Here is a 9,902-nt window from a genome sequence, read left to right as displayed (position 1 = left end):
TTCATTTTCTAGGATTGAGCAACTATACTAGGCTACTACTATTGGATTTTCAATTTGAGCTTGGATGATAAAGCTTATTTGTTTTTGGGAGACTCTCATTGTTTTGAAGGACCAACAACAACTAAGGGTTATTTCTTGTCAACACTTAAGGGCTCTACCTTCTCCTTCTTTGAACCGGTTGTTTCTTCATGAGCAATATAACTGGAAAGTGGTTGAATTCTTTCTTTCTCATGACTCAATGCCTTCTTAGACACTACTAGTTCCTCATGTGAATTAGCAGTTAACTCAAGTGGTTGGTTTTCCCAAATTGTGGATGTTGGTGTCATAATAACTAGCTTTTTGTCATCAATCACTAACTTGTTTGTTTTTGGCTCTTCAAGCATCTTAGTCCTGGACCTAGATCTATGTTTGGGTCTCTTTCTCTTTTGCTTGGATTTTGATGGGACTTGGGCTATGGTTAGTGGAGGTGGCTTTGCAATGGATTCAATAAAAACCAAATCCAATAATTTCCTGAATAAAACCTTTGAACATTCAATCATTCTTGGGAACCCATCACAGCTTTGTGCTAGCTCTCCATCAATGCTTCTTCTGATTATATACCCTGGGTCTCCTTCTACTTTTGCATGTATTTATATTTCTAACAACTTGAGAAGTTGTTGTAGTATTCTTAGTAGATTTGGTTTTTCGTTTGGTATTTCCTAGTAGCTTGCCATTTCTTGGAGAAGGGACAAGGTTACCTTTACTAAAAGTTGTTATAATATTGACGTTTGGCAAGCTCAAGTGTATGCATTATGCCATGTAGTCCACATCACATTAGGTTGCACACTTGAAAGGTCATCCAAGTAGGACTTCCTCACCTATATCTTCTTAGTTTTGAAGCACGTAGAAAATGATGGGTAGGTTCTCAATCTCTATAGCTTGAAGAATCTTGCATTGTCTTAGGAGGGGATAAGGTGATTCTCCAAAAGGCTTGATGACTACATTTGCCGACTAGTTCAGGTTGACCAATCTCAATCCATACATCATAAGTTAGGATGTTGTAATTGAAATCTTCATTAATGAGAGTATCAATGATGATCTCTCACTTGGTAGTTAGCTTGAACCTAAGATATGCTAGAGGTATTAACTCTTTGTCTTTCATGTGAATGTTGGTGGCTTTGAACTTTCAAATGTTAGGCACGATAGACCTAGTTAGGGTGCTAGTAGACACCTTGCATGTCACTACTAGACAATCTGATACATATGAGTGATTCCACACTCAATGCAACAACTTATATTAACTTTTGTGAATATGTCTATCCCCATCCAATCTGCTAGTTGTGGCCTATGCTTTTGAGCTATTAGCTCAGCCATATTGTTAATGGATAAATAAATGAGAAGGTTTCCCTTTGTGGGAAGGTCCTTTTTCCATTTCCCACTTTGTGCCTTCTATTTGCCTTTTTTCTTACCTATGCCCACCTACCTTTTACAATTTTCACAGAGGAGGGAGCATGGTGCTCTTTTACAATAGTTTTAGGGTCCAGGAAGGAATCCTGCCTCTTTTGCTGCGTCTAATTCCTTCCTAGGCTACCTCTTTTAGGTGACTCAACTTGCGATTTCCACTTCACTTTCCACTTTTTCCACTTTCTTCTTGTGCTGAGGTTAACACTGTGTTACATAAGGTGGTTGATGGATTGGGTCTAGGCTGTCATTCAGAGGACTGCATGATGTCGCTTCTTCTAATCATGTGCTAAATATTGATAACCCTAAGGATGATTACCTCAGTAAAGCAGGCCAGGGAGGCCCTCCTTTGTTCAAGATGAATACTTCGTTTCTTGAAGACCAATACTATTGCAATGAAGTCAAGCAAGTTTGGATGAGAGCTCAGGATCCCAATATCAATCCAGACTTCAGGTGGTTGAAATGCCTAAAGGCTGTCACGGATTTCACCAAAAGGCATGGAAGAAGATTAGCTACATCTAGAAGGAAAAAACTAGCTAATGTTAAAAATGCAAGATATTCATTGAATATGTCCCTAGTGTGATACCCGAATGATGTCTACATACAAAGGCTCCTAAGTGATGTTGAGATCCATCTTAAAGAACATGAGGAAATCTCTATGCAAGTAGCCAAAATATAGTTTGTGGGGAAGCTGGGAGTTGTATGGGGATGCATCGAATACCTTCTTCTTCAACTCGATTAAGATAAAACAAAAAAAGGAAACCATTGTTTGCATAGAGAATGTAGGTGGAGACTCAGTATACGAGGATGAAGTGATAGCTGCAATTTTTCATAAGCATTTGGCTGCCATTGTTGGCTCAGATCCACTGGAGCCAGAAGATTATCACAGGAAGCTAGATGATTTCTTAGGTGAAGTAATCAAGCCTATCCCTCCAGTGGAAGTCCTTAGATTGGAGAGGCCTTTTTCCCAAGAGGAGTTGAAGTATGTGCTGATGTAAATGAAGGTGGGGAAGTCCTCACGAATTGATGGATTGCCCATTAAGTTTTTCAAAAGACATGGGACACTTGTGCTCAAGACCTGGTTGATATGGTCAATCATGTTAGGCAAGCTAGAATTGTCATAACCGGGGCCTCATCAAGCTAGTCCCGAAGTCAATCAACAGGTTAAAATCAGCAAATTGGTGACCACTGATAATGTTGAGCTTCTCATACAAAGTGCTAGCCAAAGCACTTGCTGTAAGAATCAAGCATCTTTTAGCCAAAATTGTACACCCTAAACAGTTTGGCTTTGTCTTTGGTAGGAGTATCTAGGACGTAGTATTAAATCTGGTTTTCTCTATAGATCACACTCTAAGCCTAAGTACGGGCTTTGTCCTGGTCAATATGGACCTAGACAAAGCCTATGATAGGATTAGTTGGTCTTTCATAATAGGTGTCCTAAAATCACTCAAATTTGGACTAGTATTCATTAGTTTGGTACAAGCTTTATTTTAAAATGCCTCAGCCTCTGTCAATGTAAATGGACTAATCTTTGCTCCTTTTCTACTGAAGAGATCAATTAGGAAGGGGTGCTACCCCTCCTCTTTGCTCTCATTACAGATCCTCTACTTAGGAAAATTGACAAGAGGGTCCAAGATGGAGTGATCAAGGGACTAGCACTCCCTGATGGTTCACAGGTGGTAGCACAATTCTTTGCGGATGACAATGCAGGTATTGTGGCTACGGATAAGCAATGTCGATGGTCTGCTTGATGTCTTCAACGAATTCACAACTCTCTCCGCATCCAAGATCAGTTAGGCCAAAACTAAGCTACTGCTTCTCTCCTAGAAGGATCCTGAACCCTGGCTATAGGATTATGGTTTTAGGATGGTTCAGCAAGGGGAAATCATCCGGCATCTCGGGTGTCCAATCGAGGTTGGACTACCATGAGTCAGCGCTTTAGGTGGATGTACACTAAGCTAGAGGCTAAGGTGGACATTTGAAAGCATGTTCACTTCATCTTTGTAGGTAAGCTCACGTTCATCAAGACCATCTTGGCTACAACCAACACTATCTACTTGGGGTCCTTGATTAGCTTTAGCAAATCTTGTTGAGAATTGAGCAGGTGTTTCGCAAATTCTTCTCGACACACAAAGATGGAAAGCCCCACCCACAGGTTGGCTGGGATACCCTTACCACTGATAGGAGGGATGGTGGTACAAGCTTGGAATCTCTTCATGATAAATCTAATAGGCTCTGTCTCTACAGCTCCTGAAACAAATCAATAGTGGATAGCCATGGGCGATTCTTATTCTAGCATTGGATTTCTTGTGTGCCTATCAAAGGTGTGGTCTGGGAGGTAGTGGACTGGTAAGATATCCTTTGATGTATACATGCACCAATTAGAATCCCACAATCTGAAGTTGCACATGCCTTGGCTTGTTTGTCGCGGGAGACAATTGCAAAGGCAGCATGGCCTGCTTAATGCAACAGAAATGGTGATGCATCACTCAGCAGGGGTATATGGCTTAACCCTTTGCCTATGAGCCACAGAGCACCCCAACACTACGTGATAGCAGAATGGTTCATACACTCTATCTCCAAGGGACTAGAACATGGCTGGACATATGGGATGAGCAAAATCATTGCTTTCATGATATTGATTGGATAGTGGAGCAGTTTCAGCTGACCAATAGACAGAAGGATTGGCTTACTTCTACACTCATGGAAGTTAGGGATGACTGGCCAGCCTCAATCATGCCAAGGTCTATTCCTGTGATTCATTCCCTAGAGACACATCATGGTAAAAGACTTGGTCATTGTAGAAAGAAAAGAGACTTTGTAGGGTTGAACCCAATCATAAGTATGAATGTCTCCTCTAGATGGAAGAAGATATTTCCTCGTACAAGGCTGCTCACTTGGGTAACACAACTGAAGAGGGTGTGGTCAGCCACTCCTTCCTACAAACTAAATGTATTTAGATGGCGTCTCCTTCTCAAGAGACTACCAATGAGGAAGAGTCTGGCTTCTCATGTGCAAATATCGCCACTATGCTCCTTCTATAATAAAGTAGAAGACAAAAAACATCTCTTTTGGGAATGTGTCCACGCTAGGCCAATTTGGAGTAGAATCAAGCATTGTTGCATGAAGCCAACCTCAAGAATCAATTCACCATATCTGTTGCCTTTTTTGCTGATTTTAGAAATCTAGATGAAGCCAACTTGGAAACTAATCTCCACGATTAGTGCTGTTGTTCTCAAGTTTATATGGGGGAGAAGAAATAATTACATTTTTAGGAGAGGACCCTAGAAACCTCATGATGAGTGCTGGGAATTACTAACTTCTGAAATTAGAGTGTTGATGAAGTAGCTTAGAAGCTCTCACTAGATTTACAGGCTTTTTTACAAAAAAAGCTTAGTCTCATGACTTGATGCCACGTTGTAAAAACTTTTACTTTGCCCGTTTGATGAAATATATAATTAAGCCGCATTACAAAGAATTGTTGTCTGTATTTGTATTTTTTCCGCTATTAAACATTGCTCCCAACAACGAGGCCTTGCTTCTGAGGCCGCTGCGGTCCCATCATCCTCAGTCGTCCTTGTCATCTCATCATAGATTCACAATATACCGACGAGTTCTCTGCACATGCTGTCGTCATCGTCCTCACTGAATTGCTGCTGCTCTGCAAGGATGCTCGTTGAGTCGAACTGTTACCTGGACGATGCCGACACAGTGTGCACATTTCACCCACCAAACCAGAAGAAGAAGAAGAAGAAGAAGAAGAAGAAGGAAGAACAGAAGCTGGATCAGCATCAATTGCTACAAGGAACCTTTTCAAGCAAGGGATACCTCAGGAAAGCCCTTATTGAAGTAAGTTTACACAGTAGTCAGGGGACCTCTTCCTTGCTTTTGGAATTCTTCCTGACTTTATAAGAGTGCACATGCGATTTGCTCACAGACCAATCCAAATTCTCCAGGCCCCAAGCTCAAACTGTCTTTATGGAGGTACAATTGGTGCATTCAAGAAGGCTCAAAGAGAACCGGAACCAAGAAACTAATAGCAGAAGAAGAGTCAGTACCAGAAGGAGAAGGAAGAGAACAAGGAGAGTGTTTGGCAGGCAAGAAGAGTAATAATGCAGGGCATGAAGATCGAGGAGGTCAGGCAGTTTTATCTCATGTTGGAAACAGTCGATCACAATCGCAACAGCACACAGGCAAGAAGGGTTATAACACAGGGCATGAAGATCAAGGAGGTGAGGCGGTTTTATCTCATGTTGGAAAAAGTCGATCACAATTGCAACAGCACACCGGTGTGTCACATAGGTTTGTTGCCTTACTGAAGATCTGCGCCGAGCAGAAAGATCTGGAGCGAGGCAGCCAAGTGCATGCTAATATTATCGGAATGGGATGGTTGGAAAAGGATAAATTTGTTGGCAACTCCTTACTCAGTATGTATGCTAAATGTGGTTCACTTGCAAGAGCTCAGACTGTGTTCAACTGGCTTCCAGTTCGGAGTGTGGTGTCATGGAGCGCACTAATTTCAGGATATGCTCAACAAGGGCATGGTGAGCTAGCATTAAAATGTTTTGAACAAATGCAGCTTGAGGGTCTCTCTCCTGATGCAGTTGCCTTTGTTTCTGCCTTAAAAGCTTGTGCTGGCATAGGAGCTGCAGAAAAGGGGAAAGAAATACATGCTGATATATTCAAAGAGGGGTTGCTAGGAAAAAATATTTTTGTTGGCACTGCATTGGTAGATATGTATGCCAGATGTGGGCTGCTCGTAAAAGCACAAGAGGTGTTTGACAATCTTCCAGACCATAATTTGATCACATGGAATGCACTGATTACAGGATATGTCCAGCATGGGTATGGTGAGCAAGTACTGCAGTGTTTTGAAACTATGCAACGTGAGGGCCTCTCAGCAGATGTAGTTACTTTTATTTGCATCTTGAAAGCCTCTGGCATTGCAGGAGCTGCAGAAAAGGGGAAAGAAGTACACGCTGAGATTGTGAAAAAGTCATTGCTGGAAACACATGTAGTTGTTGGCACTGCATTGGTAGATATGTATGCCAAGTGTAGCCTCCTTGCAGAAGCACAGGAAGTATTTGAGAAGCTTTCAGTTCGGGATGTGGTTTCTTGGAGTGCGCTCATTGCAGGATATGCTGAACATAGGCAAGCTGAGCAAGCAATGGAGTATTTTGAGCGAATGCAACTGGAGGGCCCTCCTGCAAATGCATTCACCTTTGCTTGCATATTGAAAGCCTGTGGCAGCATAGGAGCTGCAGATAAGGGGAGACAAATACATGCTGACATTGTGAGAGAGGGGTTGCTAGAAAAGTGCTTTATTGTTGGCACTGCATTGGTAGATATGTATGGCAAATGTGGCCTGCTTGCAGATGCACAAGAAGTGTTTGACCAACTTCCAAATCGGGATGTGGTTGCTTGGAGTGTGCTAATTGATGGATATACTCTGCTAGGAAAGGATGAACTTGTTTTCTCCTCATTTAACAGAATGGTAGAGGAAGGTATAAAGCCAAATTTGGTCACATTCACAAGTGTGCTTAATGCATGTTGTCATGCAGGTCTAGTCGATAAAGGCCAGAAGTACTTTGATACCATGGGAACTGGCTATGGTCTTATCCCAACTCTAGAGCACCACACTTGCATGGTTGATCTCTTTGCACGTGCAGGGCACCTAGACAGGGCAATCACAATCCTAAAGGATATGCCATATTGTGCTGATCTCACTATCTGGCTTACGATGTTGGGTGCATGCCATAAGTGGGGGAATATGAAGCTTGGCAGACTGGCATTTGAACATGTTATTCAATTAAATGAAAAGGAGGTTGCAGCTTATATTTGTATGAGAAACATCTATGCAGATGCTGGTAGGCAAGAGGATGCAGACAAGGTTGAAGCGATGAGAGTGGAAAAGCAAGCATGTTAGAAGAATGGACTGATATGAAAGGTTATCCATTCACTTTAGGTCCAATAATAAGGATGCCCGCAAAGCTAAAAGTTAGAATGCTTTTTGCACAAAATGCCAATTCTGCTTTTGCAGACTTACAGCAAAACAGACATTTTATGCGAAGTTGACTGTTGCATGGTTTGATAAGCCCAAAGAGACACTATACGTGTTGTTAGCATATATTGAAGATAATGAATTGCAGAATCTATATCTAGATGATGGAATGCATTGACATCTTAAGTGTTTAGACCACTGAGAAAAGGGAATGCAACTTTCAACATTATGCTTTCAAAAGTAGTGCAATCGGAATTGCACAACTTGTGGACTTTCTAGTCTCACACTTAACCTGATTCAGTTAAGTGCTACTTCATCCAGCACAGTCAAAGTAAAGAGTAACTCTGATTCAGTTAAGTGCTACTTCATCCAGCACAGTCAAAGTAAAGAGTAACTCTTGTCATAATCATTGTGGGGTACTGATATAATGTATCCTGCAATTGAATGCCTTGCATGTCACTGGTGCTAAAAGCAGGAATGGCATTCATGAGAAGTAGATCATTGGTTAGCCCAATGTAATAGTTGTGCACATTGCCAGCACAAGGCAGTGGGGTTGTAAGTGAAACATAGGAGCAGAATCTTTGAACTGGTTTTGTACTAAAGTCCCATCCAACCATATCAGAGACTTGACACAGGCTCTCCCTGTGATGTGGCCATGTATCTAGGGCTTGGGAGGTCTGGGTAGGAGAGCCCTCAGATTGGTATTTAATGGCACTCAGGGCTAAACAAGAGTGACCTGGGAGCAGTAGCTGCTTGTGGATATGAGGACTTTCAGGGGTGCAGAGCCAATCATATACCTGCTCAGCAGCAGAATGCCATGCCTGACTCCCCCTTCCAGGCTTCTCTTAGTGAGAGTGGACCCCTCATCACTGTCATAATGTGAGCTCATTGGTAACATTATAATAGCTTATTTCATCTGCACAGCAAGGTGCAGTGAGGGTGGAATAGACCAGCAGCTTATTTCTACTTGAGGGACCCTTACCTGTTTATTGTAACATTATAATAGCTTGTTTCATCTGCATAGCAAGGTGCAGTGAGGGTGGAATAGACCAGCAGCTTATTTCTACTTGAGAGACCCTTACCTGTTTATCATTCATACTGTGAGAGGCAGATGGTGGGAGAGCTGCAGGTTGACTCAGATTACATGAGCAGGAGATGAGAGGCTGCCTTACATACATGGTAGATTGGCGCAGTTCTCCACTTAGGGATCCCCCCATATTTGACTGGCTGTTGTATTAGCATTATATTTGTTCTTCCCTTGAGAAGAGAGCCAGGGTAACAGCATTTCCAGAAGTGTGAACTTTTACAAGAAATGTGCATGGGGCCAATGGGGTTCTAGTCCAAGTGGTTTGAGCATGTGGGTGTGTACATGGCTGTGTTGAGATCAAACCTTGGATACATCCTAGAGGCATAAATTCAAGTCTTCTCCGGGAAAAAAGAAAAAGAAAAAGAAAAAGGAAACCAAGTGCACACTAGTATCCATTAGTGCATTGCCAACTTGTTTTTTCTTCACTTCCCAAAGCAAGGACTACCTTAATCCCCCAAGTCAAGGGTTGCTTTTCACAAATAAGAATAAGTTAACTGCACACTAGTGTGCATTGGCACATTGCCATTTTCTTTTTTATTCACTTTCCAAAGCAAGGACTACCTTAATTCCTGAAGAGAAGGGTTGCTTATCACAAGTAAGAAAAAATCAACTTTATTCATAGTTCTTACCTCTTACTGCAAGTAAACTAGGAATAATTTTTGAAGAAGGATTCACCATGCCATTGTACCATGTGAAAGCACATGCCCTAATGCGTGATGCTAACAAAGACCCTATGACCTAAGTCTTGAGTTCAATTGGCACATCTCACAATTTTTACTTGGACAGGTAGCCTTGAAGCCCTTGATTACAAGACCTTTAGAACTTCAATCAGAGCTCCCGATGAATGGTCAAGTCAACCATGTGAATTATTGATCCTTGTTACATGATTAGATAATCTAGTCCAAGTTCACTCTCAGCCCTTCCACCTAGTCATTAGTTTTAGTTTATACATGTATGATCAATATTGAGATGTATTGTTGTGCAAGGACTACCCACTCATGACACTTAACATCAAAATATGTAGTGTTAGTTTCAATACTCATGCTGCTCTTAACAAAACCAAACAAAAGTGAGGCATCAATATTCAAATACTCAAGCTTTCAACCTTAGTTACCACATCTAAAGATGTTTCTTGTTGTACTTCACTTAATTGCCCCAATTGCATTTGTCCTTGTTGAGAGATTCACATAAAATTTGACATCAACTTGCCTTTCTTTGAAAGAGTAGCAATGATCTAATTTAACATTAATTATAGCAAGCACAAAATTCACATAAATTGAAATACAAATGGTACCAATCAATCTTGGACATTGGGAACCCAATTGTCTCTAGAATTCATGCCCCTTTTGATACCCCTTTAACTTACATTGCAAT

The 9,902-nt window shown here is 41.5% G+C and overlaps 1 protein-coding gene across 1 annotated transcript; it reads left to right on the top strand.

Moving 5' to 3' along the window:
• The first annotated feature begins 4,941 nt into the window (after positions 1-4,941).
• LOC148023016 (pentatricopeptide repeat-containing protein At1g06140, mitochondrial-like) lies at positions 4,942-9,011 on the top strand. Its single transcript, XM_087696003.1, has 2 exons — positions 4,942-5,289; positions 5,378-9,011. Exons 1-2 carry the CDS (start codon positions 5,065-5,067, stop codon positions 7,364-7,366), a joined length of 2,214 nt encoding a protein of 737 aa, XP_087552129.1. The 5' UTR covers positions 4,942-5,064; the 3' UTR covers positions 7,367-9,011.
• The last annotated feature ends 891 nt before the right edge of the window (positions 9,012-9,902 follow it).

This window comes from Lygodium microphyllum, chromosome 16 (genome assembly GCF_053477565.2).
Source record: "Lygodium microphyllum isolate KBCC chromosome 16, Lygodium_microphyllum_v1.1.10, whole genome shotgun sequence".
In the NCBI taxonomy this organism is placed as follows: domain Eukaryota; kingdom Viridiplantae; phylum Streptophyta; class Polypodiopsida; order Schizaeales; family Lygodiaceae; genus Lygodium; species Lygodium microphyllum.
Note: the sequence above shows the minus strand (reverse complement) of the source record. Positions and strands in the feature narration are given on the sequence as shown.